This window comes from Pristis pectinata, chromosome 1 (assembly GCF_009764475.1).
Source record: "Pristis pectinata isolate sPriPec2 chromosome 1, sPriPec2.1.pri, whole genome shotgun sequence".
NCBI lineage: Eukaryota > Metazoa > Chordata > Chondrichthyes > Rhinopristiformes > Pristidae > Pristis > Pristis pectinata.
In genome coordinates, this window is record NC_067405.1 from 87,221,755 (window position 1) to 87,240,465 (window position 18,711).

Sequence of the window (18,711 nt, forward strand, 5' to 3'; positions counted from 1 at the left end):
AATCTGGGAAGATTATGACTGTATACCCAATCTATGCCTTTTAGAATTTTATAAACTTCCATCAGGTCTTCCCTTAGCCTCCAATGCTCCAGAGAAAACAACCCAAGTTTGTCCAACTGCTTCTTGTAGCTCATACCCTCTAATCCGCACAGCATTCTGGTGAACCTCTTCTGTACCCTTTTCAAAGCCTCCACTTGCTTCTTGTAATGGGGCAACAAGAATTGCACACAATACTTCAAGTGTGACCTAACCAAAGTTTTATATAGCTGCAACAGGATTTCCTTACTCAATGCCTGCCTTCTTTACCACCCTATGGCCACTTTCCATGATCCCTGGGGTCCAAGTCCAATGCCATTAAGTGTCCTACCATTAACTATATACTTTCCCCTTACATTTGCCCTCCCAAAGTTAAATTAAACACCATCTACCATTTCTCTGGACATATCTGTAAGTGATCTATATTCTGCTGTATCCTTTGACAACCTTCTTCACTGTCCACAACTCCACCAATCTTTGTGTCATCTGCAAACTTACTAACCCACACATCTACATTTTCATGTAGTTTACATCAAGATCCACTGTTCCCGAAATCTCCCTAGAGCCTTACTATTCATGATATATGCCCTACCGTTATTAGACCTCCCAAAATGCATCACCTCACACTTATCAGGATTAAATTCCATTTGTCATTGCTCTGCGCAGTTTACCAGCTGATCAACATTGTCCTCTAACCCAAGCCTATCCTCCTATCAACAATATTACCGATTTGTGTCACCTGGCAACTTTCGAACTCTACCTCCTACATTAATAACCAAATCGTTAATATATATGTTTCCTGTGGTATATCACTTGTCACAGGCTTCTAGTCACAAAAGCAACCTTTCACTTTCTCCTATTACTTTAGATCCAATTTGCCGACTCCATGGGATCTAACCTTTTGGACCAGCCTTCCACGTGGGACCTTGTCACGGTCCATGAGGTCTACAAGCCTCCATAGCTCCCTTCCAAACTATATTTGATCAGTCAGCTTTCTGTTCTTGACTCCATGACTACAAGCACGACAACTTAACAATTGTTATTGCTGTCACGATTACAAAATCTTGAAACAGAGAAGGTTCTAAGAGGATCTGAAGAATTTAAAATAATTAAGACAGATGGAGAAACTATTCCATCGGTCAAGAACAACGGTCAACGGTCAAGAACAAGTTAACAGAATGAAGCCATTACCGTAAACTAGAAACACTATAGTCAATTCGCACATAACAAGTTCCTGCAAACAGCAATGTGATAAACACCAGATCATATGTCTTTTTGATGTTGAAGGAGGAATAAATATCACATAGGAGAGCAGGGAAAACACACTAAAAAAAATCATGCCGAGATCTTTTATGTCCATCTGAAAAAGCAGACAGAGCATGTTTGTAGGTGAGACAGAGACTCACCTACAATACCACTGTACACCCAGTGCTACACTGAAGTTTCACCACAAAAATATAAAATATCTCTAGAATAGGACGAGTCACGACTGTCACATTCTCCTTCCCAATTTGCCACCTTCAAAACACCGTCAGTGTACTTTCAACATAGGGCAGTATAGAAAATCACCTACTTATCGGCAAAGATCACCAATGTGAACTTTATTCCTCTCTTTACAACAAACGACTGTACGCGACCAAACGCTTTATTTCAATTTGCCGTGCATTCATCAACTTCAAATGCAAGTAGACAGGAGAGGTAGAAGTGTATTGTAGAAAGCTTGTAGAAAGTGTATTGTAGAAAACAAAACTCTGACACTTATTCTAGCCTCTGTCGCAATCCCGGGACGTAATGCTACCAACAAAACGCTTCCGAAGTGCAGCCATTAGTGCAAACATAGAAGACAACAACAAGATCTCACAAGGTGGAATGTCAAATGGCAGGATTGCGATGGCAGAGGACCTTGCGGACAAGCTGCTGGAGCAGATCTTGAACACCCAGACTGGTGACCCACAGAACAAGCCCAGCACAAACGCCTCTGAAAAGCGCGAATGGATACAGATTTAAACCGGCCGCAGTCTGCTTCCGATGACCCGAAGCATTCACCGTTTCTCTTGCCACAGCTGTCGCCGGACCTGCTGAGTCTCTCTAGCATCCTTCGATTTGCTTCAACAAAATATCGATCTGCCTTTCACGGGTTGCCGGGACACAACCCGGGCATCGGGTGGAGTTCCCGTACCAGAGGCATCGCAGCCACGAAGGGTGAAGGAGGAGGGTACAACCAGCCGGAGGAAGGGAGGGACATGGAGTCATTCCCCCCTCACTTCTCAATGAGCAGTGCTGGCGTACTCTGCCCGGCGAGGCCAGACCCGACATTTTGTGGGCAGCAGCGACAGAGGAAGGTCCCGCGCCCCGCACTAACCCCTAAACATAGAGCACGGCCAACCAGCTCGCAACTAACATCACAGCCACTACATCGAACACCGTTGCTTTCATTACCTGAACACTAGCCGAGGCCGAACCCCCAACAAAAACAACACAGACCAAGGCCACCGCCTCCGCCCACCAATCAACCCGCGTCGCTTCACGGTCAGAATTTAAATTCAACCGCCTTTCCGTTGGTTGCGCATGCGTGTTGAGGGGGTTGACGGCAGCCAGCTGCGTCTGCGCCTCGGGGACTGGCCGCCGGTCGGATAGCTGCGCATGCGTGTGCGTCGCTGGGCGGTCGGCCCGTCTCGTTGATCTGTGCAGATTTTCCCCTGAATTCGCTTCTTCAAAAGAAAAAGTGGGGGCGATTTTTTTTCATAATTAAAATGGGAAAGCGCCTCATCTGATAGGAATTTTCAAGGGAGATTTAATTGCTGAAATCGAACGGGAAGTGAAGTCACAGTGGAGGCGGGTCTGTGCTTGAATCTTAAGGCGGCAGATTCGAGGAGGAATTTTGAAGAAGGGCAGAGCAACGGTGCGGGGCGCTAAAGGCGGGGGGTTGTGTGGCGGGGGGGCGTTAACGGGGGATGGGGGGTTGTGTCCCGGGGAGGGCGTTAACGGGGATGGGATGAGATGGGGGGGGGTTGTTTGCGGCCCGGGGAGGGGCGTTGACCGGAGGGGGGGGGGAAGAGGTTGTTGCGGCCCGGGGAGGGGCGTTGACAGGGGGGGGGGGGGGAGGTTAGTTTGCGGCCCGGAGGGGCGTTGACGGGGGATTGGGGGGGGGGGGGGGAGGTTGTTGCGGCCCGGGGAGGGCGTTAATGGGGGATGGGGGGGTTTGTTGTGTCCCGGGAGGGGCGTTTAACCGGGGGGGGGGGGGGTGGGAAGGAGGAGGAGGAATTGGGTTCTCGGGGAGGGTTTGGGCTCTGGAGCCAAAAATAAACTGTTGGAAGAACTCAACGGGTCAGGCAGTATCTGTGGAGGGTAATGGATGGCCGTCGTTTGGTCAAAGGCCCTGCATCAGGACTGATAGTGTAAAGAATAGATTACCATATAAGGAGGGTAGGAGCTGAAAGGTGAACCAGGTGACGTGGGGCGATGAAGGGCAGATAAGCTGATGGGGGAAGGAGTGGTGTTAGTGGTGATGGGTAGAGGTGATGAGGGAGAGAAGGGGGTAGATGGAGCCAGGTATGGGAGAGGAGGATGGCAGTAGAGACAAAGATTGAAGGTGAGTAAGTGGAGACGTGAGGCTGCAGATGTTGCAAATTTATCAGTAACGAAGGTGATGTTGAAACCAGATATGGGAGGGATGATGGAATCAGTTGGGGGGAGGGCATAAGGAACTCGGTAGTTTATAGTGTAGGTGATAGGCAGTTAGAACTAGGGTGCGGGGGAAGGGGAATGAACTTCCATAATGGGGTTCTGGGGGTGGTTGTGGGGGAGGGGGGGAAAGGAGAGAGACCTGGGTGGGTCAGAAGAAGAGATCAAGGAACATGATGTGCGGGTTACCTGAAATAGGAATTTCTTTTTCCACTGGGTTGTAGACTACCCAAGTGGAATGTGAGGTATTGTTCTAGTTGGTATTTGGCATCATCTTAAAATGGAGAGGGCTGAAGAGCGAGAGGTGAGTGTGGGGAATGGGAAGTGGGGGTTCAAATGGCATAGGTTGGCTATTGTGTACAAGAGCATGGGTACTCCATGAAATGGTTGCCTGGTCTACACTTGGCCTTGCTGATGTAGAAGGAGGCCACATCGATAGCACTGAATGCTGTAGATGAGATTAAGGAGGTACACATGAAGCTTTGCAGAAAGAGAAATGGTTACATTACGGAACAAAAATCCTTTGGTCATAACAAACTAGCAGATGGTCTTTGACTTGAAAAGTTGATTGTTTCTCTTTCCATAGATGCTGCCTAACCAGCTGAGTTTCCAGCATTTTCTCTTTTGACTTCAGATTTCCAGCATCTGCAGTTTTTTGATCTTCATTTAATATCCTTCATTTACATACTTGTGACACTCCCATTGTTTCCTAGGGGTTATTAAAGACTTGTACAACAAGTTTGACTCTCAGACAAATTCACAGCAGTCTGTTGAAAAAGATGCGGAGATCTAAATTACCTGTTTACCAACCAAAAGGCACACGTACTGCCATTTCTCTGTTGGAGGCTTCCACTGCCAAGGTGCTGAAAGCAGGTAAATCAACTGCAAGATAAATTGCAAACATAAGGTTTGAAGAATCAAAGTATTTGACTTTTGGGTATATAAGGTCTATTTCTGCCCAGGAATCAGTTAACTTAATTCTGTCTTAAGGAAACCTTCTCATCTCTTGCACTTCTACTTCCATTATTGCACTGCATTTTGAGGCTGCAGACTGTAAGCAACACTTCACTAATGGTTCTTAAGTGCACGTGTATCCTTGCCTCACGATATATGGTGTCTTGCATTTATTTGGTGTCTTCAATATAGAAGCATAATTGGAAAAAATTGACTATAAACAACAAAGCCAGGAAGATTTTTCCAAGGGGCAAAATGTGGTTGAAAGCTTGATCAAAGATGTAGTTTTAAGCAATATCTCAGGTGGAGTCTTTGTCAGGGAATTCCAAATGCTGGACCTACTGTAGGTGTTGGAGCAATTAGGAGGAGGGATGAGGCACAGAGGAGTTTGAACACAATGTTGGTAGATCAGGAGTCTATAGCCAGTGACAACTACGGAGGAGCTAGGTGGGTATTTGGTAGATGAGCAAGTTAATTCAATGTTTTTGCTTGACGTAGAGTTTTGGATGAAATTTTTCAATTTTTTTGTCAGGGTGTTAGGTTCAAAAGTTTTGCTTCATATTTGTTAATAACATCAATATAATTCACTATGCCATTTTTCTGTCCTAGAAAATGATAATTTACAACCTTCAGCAAAACGTTTCCATGTTAACCCAATGCTGGCAGAACCAGAGAAAGATTTACCTCGGACATTTAACTTTTCACACAAAACTTCAAGTGCAGTCACTTTTGAGGCAACTTCAAAACAATGGAATGTACCATTAAATAAAAGGTAAAGATTATCCCATCATCTGAGTCAGTGAAGTAAATTGCAAGTCTATAAACACATTGACTAACCAAATACAAATTTTCAACTGAAGATTTTTTTTAGAAGACCCTGTACAACTGAGATTGCTCTGGTAGATAAGGAAAAGGTTCCTAAGAGATTCTGCAAGTACACTCAGAGCAAAAGGGTAACTAGGGAGAGAATAGATCCCCTTAAGGATCAATGTGGTCATCTATGTGTGGAGTCGTAAGGGATGGGTGACATCTTGAATGAATATTTCTCATCTGTATTTACTGTGGGGAAGGTTATGCAAGCTAAAGAATTAAGGGTTATGAATCTTGATGACTTGGAACATATCCATCTTATAACAGAGGAGGTGCTGGCGGTCTTAACGTGTATTAAGGTGGACAAATCCCTGGGGCCAGATCAAGTGTATCCTAGGATATTGTGGGAAGATAGGAAAGAAATTGCAGGGTCCCTGGCAGAGAGATGTCTTCTTTAGCCACAGGTGAGGTACTAGAAGACTAGAGGATGGCTAATGTTGTGCTCTTATTCACAAAAGGCTGCAAGGACAAGCCAGGGCACTACAGGCCAGTGAGCCTAATGTCAGTGGTGGGGAAGGTTACTGGAGGGGATTCTGAGAGACGGGATCTACCACCATTGGGAAAGGCAGGGATTGATTAGAGATAGTTAGCACAGCTATATGTATAGGAAACCATGTTGGAATTGGTTTATTATTGTCACTTGTACAGTGGAAAAACTTGTCTTGCATACTGTTTATTCAGATCAATTCATTACATAGTGCATTGAGGTAGTAAAATGGAAAACAATACAGAATGCAGAATAAAGTGTTACAGTTACAGAGAAAGTGCAGGTAGATAATATGGTGCAAGGTCATAACGAGGTAGATTGTGAGGTAATTTTATCATTACTAGGGAACAGTTCTGTAGTTTTATAATAGTGGGATAGAAGCTGTCCTTGAGCCTGGTGGTACATGCTTTCAGGCTTTTGTATGCTCTATGGGAGAAGAGAGAATGTCTGGGGTGGGTGCGGTCTTGATTATGCTGGCTGCTTTTCCAAGGCAGCGAGAAGTAGAGGGGAGGTTGGTTTCTGTGATGTGCTGAGCCGTGTCCACAACTCTGCAATTTCTTGTGGTCCCAGGCAGAGTGGTTGCCATACCAAGCTGTGATACATCCAGAAAAATTGCTTTCTGTGGTGCATTAATTAAAAATTGGTGAGGGTCAAAGGGGATATGCCAAATTTCTTTAACTTGCTGAGGAACAAGAAGCACTAGTAAGCTTTCTTGGACATAGTGTCTATGTAGTTGGAACAGGACAGGCTATTGGTGATGTTCACTCCTACGAACGTGAAGTTCTCAACCCTGTGGACCTCAGCACCTTTGATGTAGACGGGCACATGCGCACTGCCACCAACTCCACCCCCCAAGGGCCAAGGAGATGATGTCCACCATAGACCTGTTTCAGCGGTAGGCAAATTGCAGTGGGTTGAGGTTGTCTGGGAGGCTGGAGTTAATGCGTGTCATGAGCAGCCTTTCAAAGCACTTCATGATGATGGATGTCAGAGCCACTGGGCGTAGTCATTAAGGCACGTTGCCTTGCTTTTCTTGGGTACCAGGATGATAGCGGTCTTAAAGCAGGTAGGAACCTTGGATTGAAGCAGGGAAAGGTTAAAAATATCTGAAAATACCCCTGCCAGTTGAAATGTACAGGATATATTTTCTCAAATCTTGAGTTGTTTTTTGAAGTGGTGACCAAAAGGATTGACAAGGGCAGGGTGGTAGACATTGGCTACTTGGACTTCAAGGCTTTTGACAAGGTTCGCATGGTATGTTGTTCTGGAACATTAGATCACATGTAATCCAGGCTGAACTAGCCAATTGGATACAAAATTGGCTTGATGGAAGGAAGCAGATGGTGGTAGTGGAGGGTTGTTTTTCAGATTGGAGGCCTGTGACCAGTGGTGTGCCACAGGGGTTGGTGCTGTCTGCTGTTTTGTCATCAATATTAATAATTTGGATGACAATGTCATTAACGTGGCTAGTAAGTTTACAGACAACACCAAAATTGGTGGTGGTGTGGACAGTGAAAAGGCTTACCTAAGTTTACAAGGGCATCGAGACCAACTTGGGAAGTGGGCCAAAGAATGGCAAATGAAACTTAACTTGCCAAGTTAAACTGGGCAGGACTTGCATGGTAAATGGTAGGGCCCTGGAAAGTGTTGTAAACCAGAGGGACCTAGTGGTGCAGGTACATAGTTCCCTGAAAGTGAAGACACGAGTAGATAAGGTGGTGAAGAAGGCATTTGGTTTGCCTTCATTGGTCAGGGCATTGAGCATAAGAGTTGGAATATTTTGTGACAACTGCATAAGATGATGGTGAGACTGCACTTAGAGTATTCTGTGAAGTCCTGGTCACCTGGGTATAGGAAGGGTATCATTAAGCTGGAAAGGATGCACAAAAGATTCATGAGGATGTTACTGGGACTGGAGGGCTTGAGCTAAAAGGAGAAGCTGGGACTATTTTACCCTGGAGCGTAGGAGGCTGAAGGGTGACATTGTAGAGGTTTATAAAAGCCATGCGGGGCATAGATAAGGTGAATAATCAGTCTTTTTCCCAGGATAGGGGAATCTAAAACTTAGAGGGCATAGATTTTAAGGTAAGAAGGGAGAGATTTAAAGAAGATCTGAGGGGCAACTTTTTTCCATACCCGGGGTGTTGGCTAAATGGAATGAGCTGCCAGAGAAAGCTGTAGGGGTGGGTACAATTACTTTGTTTAAAAGACATTTAGACGAGTACATGGATAGGAACAGTTTAGAGGGATGTGAGCTAAACACGGGGTAATAGGACAAACTCAAGTACACAACTTTATCAGCATGGACAAGTTGGTCCAAAAGGCCTGCTTCTGCGCTATGTAACTGACTCTTGCCAACTTTGTGATGTGCAAAAAAAAAAGACAAGAAATAGATGTGAAACAATTCTGCTAGCATTTGGCTATGGGTCAAAGTGGATGGATGCTTGCTATAATTTTTGTGAATGTATATTTGTGTAATTGCCACATTTCCATTTCACTTCGGCTACTCTTTACCTATTACAGCATAACTGGTTTTATCAAGTTTTGATGTTTTGAAGAACATTAATGTTCTGTAGCATATTTGTCACTTGTGACTGAAATACAGTATATTCATAATGATTAATGAGGCTGGAGTAAATGCTACTTCTCATCTGGCAAGTGTTGTTTAATTTGTTCCTGACTCCTGTGCACTGTAATGTAGACTCATTTGAACCTACAGCTTTATGCCAGCGATGGCTGGTCTATGTAGTACCAAACATCTGCATTTTAATAGGGTTGCCTATCTTGAATGAAAAGCTAAATGTCTTTTATTTTTACTTAATGCTCTGATTTTCAGCATTTAATGGTGTTTTTAAGTAATGTTTTAAAAAATATTTTTAACTCTTAAATGTGTCTGATCATGGATACTTATAATCAATGGGTTTTCAAACAGCCATCAGGGTGATCCAAAGTTGGGGCCTCAGGATATGCCACCTGAGGCCTAGTTGTTATCTACAGACCACTGCAACTTGTGAGACTATCATTGCAGCCACATCTCAAGCTCAGTTGAACTTGCTGGACAACAAAAAGTTGTGGGTGGTGTGAGATGTGGAGGTGTGTCTAACTACCTGTCTTTTTTTTTTCAGAAAGAAAATACCCCCATTCTCGAGAATGACTCGTGCTGACATGGAGAAGTGAGTTTTTGGCTGTTGATGAATTCGAATGACGTGTTCCAATTCTTGGATTTTACTATGGGGTATATGTAGAAAAGGAGGCTAGAGGGTTTGGATTTGTACATGTGACTTTTGAAAGTTGTTTTTTTTTGGGCAACGTTTTTCTACTATTCATAAACTGAGTAGTAATGGATAAGTTGTTCTCCCAACTCTATCAATCAGAAATAAAATCAAATCCCTTTTTATTCTAATGATTTTTTTTCCTATTTTCTCTGGATTTTCCTTCCCTCCATTAACAGGTCCCCTAAACATAGATGTGCATCACTTTCCCATTTGCTGTCCTTAACTTTGTTTTCCAAATAGTTTGGATGTTTCCGCAATTATTTAATAAGAGGTAGCTGGCTAAGGAAGTGGGCATTATTAAACTAATTTGTATAGAACTAAGAACATCATGAATCATTGCAAAATGAACATAAATCTGAGCCTGCTCCTTGGCCACTGAATCGCATATGAAAGAATTCTGTTCCTCACTTTGTGGTTTTCATCAGGTACATGGCCCTGAAAGTGGTCGAAGCAGAGTTGAGGGACCAAAATCAGCTGTTAGAAGTTGCCCAGAAGCAATTAAAGCAAGAACTGAAGTTGGCTCAGGTAAGATTTCCTGCCAGTTTGGCACATTTGCTCCCACTTTAATCCTGAAGCACTTTCATAAAGTAGTGAATTGTTTCTTTTCCTTTTGGTTATGGAATTTATGGTGTTTTGCATTTGATCACTTTTTGAAGCCGTCAGAGTTCTGTGGCTGTAACAATACCAAAGGCTGTCAATCAAAATGACAGGTCATTTTCAATGGGATAGATGTAAAGACACCTTTGCCCATCTGCATGCCACTTGTACATTCAAGTGCCATAAAAATCTGGTTAATAAGTCACTGGTGTGTATACCATTTCCCACCTTATGAGGACTACAGCTTTGGGACTACACATTTCTTAAAGTCCTCAGGAATTTTTTCTGTCCATGTAACCAAGAACTGCCCATTTTCCAATAACACTCAATTTTGGGGAAATATATTATCCAGCTTGCAAAGTAAATCCTGAAACTTGCACCCTTTCCCTGCAGTCTATAGGTAGTGGGGAAAGTAGGTTGGTACCTCCATCTCTCTCACTCACAGCCACCTCCTCCAATTCATGCCCTGTTCTCCCACATACCCCTCATTCTTGCCCTTGCACACTCTCCATCTTCCCCCACCACTCCTTCACTGGCGCCACTGGCATTTGAACAGCCCAGTCAGAAATTAAAAACAGCATGATGAAGATTTTAGCTGATTGTGAGGAAAATAAGCAGTCTTGTGATTTGCAAGGTTGTTAAGTGAGTTGGATTGAAACTGAACTAGAACCTCGGGATGGGGGATTGAGGGCTTGTGAAGTAATTGGCAAGATTGGAGTTTCTGGCAAGAACCAAAAACAGTTAATGATAAAGTTAGCAAGGGGATCAAGGTGGGATGAGGAGGGGCAATACATTTTATCGAAATGGAATATCATTTGTGACTGATTGAGAGCTGTAGGAACAGAAACCTCATTGGTTTCAAACAGGAGTAGATTCGGAAAGTGGCATCAAGTGCAATAACACGATGGAAGTTGCTTGTGAACATTCTTCTTTAAGATTCTATAGTAAATAGTTCATTTACTCAGGCTTTGGATTTTTAAGAATTTCATTGACCAGATTATTAGCTCTATGAATAAGCATTTTTTGTCCTTGACTCTACTGTTTCCATTCAACTATCTCTCCATTTATTATTAACAGAATGAGGTACATGATTATATGATTAAGAATGAGGATTTGCAATCTGAAAATGAAGCATTGAACAAAAGGGTACAGAATTGTATGGTCATACTGGAGAACAACCTGATTGATCCTGGTAAGGCTAACCTGATTTGCAATTGCCATTACAAGTGTATTCTAGGTTTGTTTACTTCCAAAACAGTAAGCGGCTACTTAGTCCATCAGGTCCATGCTAACTTCTAACAGAGAAATTTTATTAGTCTTATTTTCCCTGTTTATTTCTCTGTAGTCCTGCAACTTATTCTTTCTCATGCACATCAGCTCCTTTGGTATTTTAGTTTGGATCATTTGCTACTTGCCTAAACGGTTAATTTGCATCACCATTTAACCTTCTGCGCACCTTTGGGGTATGGGAGAAAACCAGAACACCTGGCGGAAACTCATACTTTGCGAAAGGCTTACAAATTTCACACAGGCAATGCCTGAGGTCGGGATCAAATCTGGATCCCTGGAGCAGTGAGTAACTGCAATGCTATTCATAAAGAGATAATTCACTTAGAAATAAGTGTATGGAAACACTGGTTGCTGCTTCAGCTGGGATGATACAAGTACTGTGAAAGGAATATTCATGTAATGCCACATAAACACTTTTACAATGCCAATACGTACTATTTCAAACAGAATTGCATGATTGTAACTTAAACAGTAAGCAAGTGTTAAAAATCTATGGTTTTGCTCTGAAACTTCTGATTTTGCAAGCATTTATTAATTTATTGTACTTAATTTTTGTCTCTTCAATTACCTGGTCCTGGACCAAATATTGGGTCAAAACTAAGACCCTGGTATTTGTTCAGATCCACTTGCATCATCCTCTGTGCTGGATATTTGCCTTGATATAGGAGCCTTATGAGTAATTATCAAGTTTTACCATCTCTTTCTAAATGTCATAGTGGATGTATATAGCACTGAGCAACCCCACTGGAGCATTTTTACCTTTTGCTTGCACATTTAGACAAAACACTGAGTGGGAATATCTTCAACCACGTATTCAACTGATTTGTCTCATTCCCCTTAAGGATAAGACTTGTTCTTTCCTGGTATTTATTTTGTTTTTCCTGAACTAGAACCTGTACATAACTTTGGCATCTGAAAAGTTGGTTTCCAGAGTTCCTTTCATTAATTTGCAGATTCTAGTTTAACTGTCTGTTTTCAACTTGCGCACTCTCAGTTTCAGCCAATAAAATAATTGAAGACCATGAGCAAACGAGTGCATGTCGAAGGGACACAACGGTAAGAGATATTTTGTTTGAGTTTAGTTGGTGTGCAATGAAATAAACTATTTGTGCTGCAGTTAGCAGAGTAGGGGAATGAGTTTTGATTAATTTACAGAATGTAGGTTTTGCTTGCAAAGGTCAGAATTTATTGGTGATGGTAAGCCATCAATTTAAGCCGTGACAGGTACCATCCCAATGCCATTGGATAGGGTGTTCAGGATTTGGATTCAACAACAGTGAAGTAACTGCAATTATATTTCCAAGTCAAAATAGTGGGTAATTAGAAGGATAGCTCCTGGTGAGGTGTTTCCATCTGCCTGGGTGATAGATTTATTAAAAGTTAATGGCCTGCATCTCCATCTAAACCATATTAGTTTGATCACTGTTCACTAACAGGACATGTGTCTGATTTTTATCTAACGAATCCAACATTTTTTAATGATTTTAAGGGATGTGCATCTGAGCCATTATCCAGTTTGCATCGTCCTTAAAGCCATGCAGAAATTGGGTATGTCCTTCTATGGCAATCCTTTAGAATTGAGGATGACTTGCTTTCACTCTCTTCTGAGATGACTGAGGCCGGTGTGAGAACCACACTTTGCCCATAGATGGGGCAGGTAGATGACTAATGTGTGAGGTGATGCTCTCTTTCTGCCAGTTATGCAGGGTTCTGTGTGCTTGGATGAATGGACTCTGTTCTCAAATACCCCTCCACTTTGAGTGGTCATGGGCCAGGGATTGCCAAGAGTTAGAGATGTTTCATTTTTTTCAAGAGGCTTTGAGTGTGTGTACAGTGCAAAGAAAAGCAGCACTTTTAAAATGTGCAGCTCTTCATCATATTATGATCAAATTGCAACTGAATACAGGTGAAATTCCCTTCATCCCTTCTTATTATTGTGATTTTTGTACTGTTTGAGTTTCAGAACTCTATCTGTTGGTTTCAGGCACTTGTGGAGAATCTCCAGAGCGAATTAGAACAATGGGGAAGGAACATAATGGAGAAGAAGGAGAGGTTCCGGGTAAGAATCTGTTGCTAGGTACCATGAGACTACATGTACTTCTCAAGCAAAATGTTATCCTTCATTTCTTTAAGGGACTTAATGATGCTTAATCTGTTGCATATTACAGTAAAGAAAAATCCAGGAACATTGGCACTTAATCTGGAATTACTGGAAAACCTGTACTTGCTAATCAATTTATTTGAAGGTTTCAACAAATTTGCAAGATCCAATGATCTGCAGCCTGCAAAAAGTGTATATACAATAAAACCCTAAGCTGCTATCCCACTATTCAGAAGTCCCAGTGGTTTGACTTTCTCCCCAGGTGATGTTTTAGGCACTTCCCTTCAAATTGCTGGGTCCTGGGTTCTGGCACCATTAAAGTCCTGAATGTGCTAGATTATTGGAGTTTTACTATAGTTACTAACAAGGTTAATTGAGGAGGGAATTTGTGTCAGAAATTGTTTTAACAAGATTTGCCTCTTGTAACTATGGTCCAGAGCAGCCCCTGCTGTTTCTATTTGGACACTTGATATTCACCTGAATTTCCACTCCACAAAAAACTATTTTATTTTGATCTCAATGCTTCAAGGTTCATCAGCAATGACAAAATTGAGCTACACTGATGTCTTAAATTGCATTGAAAAGAAGACTTGCATCAGGTGTTTTTGGTGCAGAACAGTGTTAAGTGCTGGGATTGGAGCAAACTTGAGATGTCGCTTATTGGGACTTTGAGATGTTTATTAGCCAATGATTAATATCAGCCAGAGGTTCAGTTTTTAATTATGGGCAACAGTTTCATTCCTGAATGATATTGAATGGCCAATCACAATAACCTTGCATCAGTGAACTGCACACATCCTTGACTTCTGTACCAGTGCGTGACTTGGATCCTACAATTACTTGCACACAGATTTAAAAAAAAAACAGTGACTTGGCTCCTTCAATCTGCTATCATGCAATAGTGGAAGAAAGCAACAAAATGGACAGGAATAAACATAGATGGTTAACTGCATGATGTAAAGGATTTTGACAGCTCATTGAGTACATGAAACAGTACAACACAGGAACAGGCAATTTGGTCCATGATGTCTGTGCTGATTATGATACAAATTTAAAATGCACATCTGCCTGAACAAGGTCTAATTGAATCCAAGTGCAGAAAGGTGTTCCAAGTGTTTTCATCTAGGTTTTCACATCAATAACTTGTTATTTATCTTCCTAATGAATATTTACATGTAATGTAGAAAATTATTTTCCTGCTGTTTCTACTGAACTAAAAACGTTTGGGGGGCGGGGAGGTGTTAAAATAATAGCATTGTGAATTTTCCCCTAACATATTTTTGTCCATATTCTTTGCTGCCTGTCTGCCTCCTGTTCCAAACAGAAATGGTCACTCTGAGTAATTGCAGGGAATTCTAGCTGAACCACCAGTTTTGATGTTGACAGTCATCATGGCTCACTGGATAATCATAAAAGGAAGCTGAGTGTTTATCTAATATCAATATTGTCAATCACTCTGATACTGCCAAGACTTTGAGTTGTCTGCTGTTCACTGAGGAAACTGAAGAAACAGCTAAATTTAAAAAAAAATCAAACTTAATTCAAAAATTTTCACCTGATTTGTGCTGACTTAGTTTTGAAATGCTTTCTGAATTCAAAATGTTTACATTGTGATTAGGAGATGAAGCTGAAGCTGCAGAATGCCAAGGAAGAGAGTAATAAACTTGTAGAAGAAATGGACTTCTTCAAGCAAGAATTGGAGGAGTGGAGATCCTGTTTAAGTCAATTTAAACAGCTTTTAGATCAGAATGTTGAATGATCTGAATATGAGGATTACAATGAACTATTTTAAATTTGTATAGAAAGTGTATGTACTTGGAAGAACTGTACAGAAGATGAAATGAAGACAATGGACAAGTAATAATGGTTTACCTTGTAAAATATATTTTTTAATTCTGCATTTTGCTCCTGGTATATTTTGGACTGGAATGTTTTCTATTGAATCTGAATCCACTTGAGCAGCTCTGCTCTCTAACTTGGTTTGCTATTAAATATTTTGTGGAAATTACACATGATTGACATGCTAATGTTGATTTTTGGTTATGAATGAGGTTGTGGACTGTTTTGTGGAGAATGTGGGGAGTTTTAAACATACACAAAATAGGCCAGATTTATTATCACTGACATGAAATTTGTTGTTTTGCAGGAGTACAGTGCAAAGACATAAAATATATAAATTACAAAAATTAAATACTACACAAAAAAAGGAAGAATTGGGTTGTGTTCATGGGTCATTCAGACCTCTGGTGGTAGAGGGGAAGAAGCTGTTCCTGGATCTTTAAGTTTGGGTCTGTACCACCTCCCTATCAGTAGTAATGAGAAGTGGGCATGTCTTGTTAGATAAACCAATATGCATCACCCACTTGATTGAAAGCCCCTTTCCTCCAGGCAGTGTACCCTTTTTATCAACATGAGGTGCAGGTGCAAGTCTCATCTCTTAGGCTTTCTACATTAACTTCCTTGGGAGCATCATGTGTTTTCACAAACTCATTTTAGATAATTAGCAACATTTGGAGCCATATTTGATAATGTGAAGTGTCATTTACTGTTCAGGTGCTAGCATCCTCTTTACACTGTGTGTCGATTTAGATTATGGAATAAGTGATTTTTGTGGCTAAGTTTGCAGATGACACCAAGATAGGTGGAGGAGCAGGAAGTGTTGAAGAAACAAAGGTTGCTGAGAGACTTAGACAGTTTAGGAGAGTGGGCAAAGAAATGGCAGATGAGATTCAATGTTGAGAAATGTGCCATTGTACACTTTGCAAGAAGAAATAAATGGGCAGATTATTATCTAGATGGGGAGAATATTCAAAATTCGGAAGTGCAAAGGGACTTGGCGGTCCTTGTGCAGGATACCCTAAAGGTTATCCACCAGGTTGGAGCAGCAGTAAGGAAAGCGAATGCTATGTTGGCATTCATTTTGACAGGAATAATGTATAAAAGTAAGGATGTGTTGATGAGGCTCTATGGGGCACTGGTGAGGCCTCATTTGGAATAGTGTGTGCAGTTTTGGACCCCTTATCTCAGGAAGGATGTACTGATGTTGGAGAGGGTTCAGAGAAGATTTACAAGGGTGATTTCCCTGAATGAAAGGACTTGCATACGAGGAGTGTGTGTCGGCTCTTGGACTGTACTCACTGGAGTACAGAAGAATGAGAGGGGACCTCATAGAAGCAATTTGAATGTTGAAAGGACTGGACAGAGTAGATGTGGCTAAGCTGTTTCCCTTGGTGGGTGAGTCCAGGACCAGAGGGTGCAGTCTTAGAATTAGAGGGTACCCATTTAGAACAGAGATGAGAAATTTCTTAAGCCAGAGGGTCATGGATTTATGGAATTTGTTGCCATATACAGCTGTGGAGGCCTGATCACTGGGGGTGTTTAAGGAGGAGATTGATAGGTATCTAATTAGTCAGGGTAGCAAGGGATATGGGGAAAAAGCCAGGAATTGGGGCTAGCTGGGAGAATAGTTTAGCTCATGGTGAAGTGGCAGAGCAGACTTGAGCTGAATGGCCTACTCCTGCTCCTTTGTCTTGTGATCCTTGCCTGATACACATAGTGCTTGTTCAAATCCCACATGACAGAGACAAGACATATGAATGTTGTCACACCAGTGAAGCACAAAGGGAGTCCTCTACTGCAAGCTTCAAATGAATTGCTGAACCAAACCTCGATCTTCTGTCTTGGTGGATGTAAAAGAGTTTGAAGACTTGTTGTTCCCCTGTGCTCTGGCTGACACTTGTAACTCAATTGGTGTTTCAAACTAATTGGTGTTGTTACAATGGTGGTTTGTATAAGCTTGCTGTGTGAAAAGTGGGTTTGGTTTCATAGTTTACCTAGTGAAGGATGTACAAGTGCAAACATCTCTATACTGGTATAATATCTATACTCTTGCATTTGTATAGTTAAACTTGATCTGACAAATTATCCAATGACCATTATTTGATTCATGATTCCTACCCTGAAACTTGGATTCAGAGTCCCACGGCACAGAAATGGGCACTTTGGCCCACTGAGTCTACACCCACTATCAACAGTCCATTTGGACTAATTCTACACTGATTCCATTTTATTTTCCCTACATTCCCATCAACCTCCCCCAGATTTCTACCAGTGACCCATTAGACTAGCTTTCAAATTACAAGGGTAACGTGGGAAATAAAAATATCTAATTTGTAAGCTGCAAAGGATATGAAGGCTAATAATTTTTGTTTCAAAACTCTCCAAGATGATTTTGGAAATCTGCCGAAATTGTGCACAGTTCTGTTACATGTTTTTTACAACTTCATCAAAAGGCTAAAGAGTACAACCCTACCCTAGTGACTGGTGCACTTAGCTTGTCAAAGACCTTTTTGTACTCTTGGGACAAAATAAACAGTAAAATCATGCATTAATAATGGGCCTGGAGGAATGGAATTCACTGCCTGGACTGTCATGTATCAATCATTTTCCTTCAGGATTTAAAAACGGTTCGCTGAATGGAAAAAATATAGTGGAACCCTGTATTCTGTTGCGATGAATAGTTACTTGGAATTCATACCGAGCTTTTCAGAGATTTCCCTTTTTAGCTAGGACTTGCAACTGGAAACTTTTAACATAAAATTTGTATGCAACTTGCATACGATCTGGTATTAGACAATGAAACTGGTCAGGTGAAAGACCTTTTGATGGGTGAGCATTTTGTGGATAGTGACCACAGCTCCCTGACCTTCAGCTTAGCCATGGACAAAGATAGAACATAGAATAGCAGACATTATGGGAAACTATTTAATTGGGGGAGGGCAAATTGCAATTGTATTAGGCGAGAACTTAGGAGTGTAAACTGGGAACAGATGTCCTCTGGTAAATGCACCACAGCAATGTGGAGGTTGTTTAGGGACCACTTACAAGGGGTTCTAGATAGGTTTGTCCTGCTGAGACAAGGAAAAGATGGTAGGGTGAAGGAACCATGGTTAACAAGAAGGGTGGAAGGTTTAGTCAAGAGGAAGAAGGAAGCAAATTTATGTTTAGGAAGGTGGGCAAACTATTGGAGAGGATTCTTAGGGACAGGATTTATGAGCATTTGGAGAATCATAGTCTTATTCGGGATAGTCAACATGGCTTTGTGAAGGGCAGGTCATGCCTCACGAGCCTAATAGAGTTTTTTTGAGGAAGTGACAAGACAAATTCATGAAGGTAGTGCAGTGGATGTGGTTATATGGATTTTAGCAAGGCGTTTGACAAGGTTCCTCATGGTAGGCTCATTCAGGAAATGATGAGATATGGGATCCATGGAAAATTGGCTGTGTGGATTTGAAATTAGCGTGCCCACAGAAGGCAGAGGGTGGTTGTAGAAAGGGAGTATTTGACCTGGAGGTCGGTGACTAGTAGTGTTCCGCAGGGATCTGTTCTGGGACCCCTGCTCTTCGTGGTTTTTATAA

The 18,711-nt window shown here is 41.8% G+C and overlaps 2 protein-coding genes across 2 annotated transcripts in view; one reads left to right on the forward strand and one right to left on the reverse strand.

Moving 5' to 3' along the window:
• Positions 1 to 4,153, reverse strand: part of LOC127569359 (kinetochore scaffold 1-like) — a 70,479-nt gene extending 66,326 nt beyond the window's left edge. Inside the window, exons 1-2 of the mRNA XM_052013968.1 lie at positions 4,096 to 4,153; positions 2,476 to 2,747 (exon numbers count right to left, since the gene is read on the reverse strand). Of these exons, the coding sequence (XP_051869928.1) occupies positions 2,476 to 2,747; positions 4,096 to 4,153 (330 nt within the window). The remainder of the gene's footprint in view (positions 1 to 2,475; positions 2,748 to 4,095) is intronic.
• Positions 2,601 to 15,301, forward strand: knstrn (kinetochore localized astrin (SPAG5) binding protein). The gene is made up of 9 exons (XM_052024375.1): positions 2,601 to 2,938; positions 4,434 to 4,593; positions 5,284 to 5,446; positions 9,157 to 9,204; positions 9,732 to 9,831; positions 10,981 to 11,095; positions 12,188 to 12,249; positions 13,178 to 13,252; positions 14,913 to 15,301. The coding sequence occupies exons 2-9, from the start codon at positions 4,500 to 4,502 to the stop codon at positions 15,051 to 15,053; spliced, it is 798 nt and encodes a 265-aa protein (XP_051880335.1). The 5' UTR covers positions 2,601 to 2,938; positions 4,434 to 4,499; the 3' UTR covers positions 15,054 to 15,301.
• Positions 15,302 to 18,711: the final 3,410 nt, after the last annotated feature.

What these genes read in the sequence shown, in the direction of transcription:
- knstrn (XM_052024375.1), top strand. Translation starts at nt 4,500, where the DNA reads ATGCGGAGATCTAAATTACCTGTTTACCAACCAAAAGGCACACGTACT. An exon ending in AATGTACCATTAAATAAAAG is followed by an intron (nt 5,447 to 9,156) that starts GTAAAGATTATC and finishes TTTTTTTTTCAG; the next exon opens with AAAGAAAATACCCCCATTCT. An exon ending in CATGTCGAAGGGACACAACG is followed by an intron (nt 12,250 to 13,177) that starts GTAAGAGATATT and finishes TGTTGGTTTCAG; the next exon opens with GCACTTGTGGAGAATCTCCA.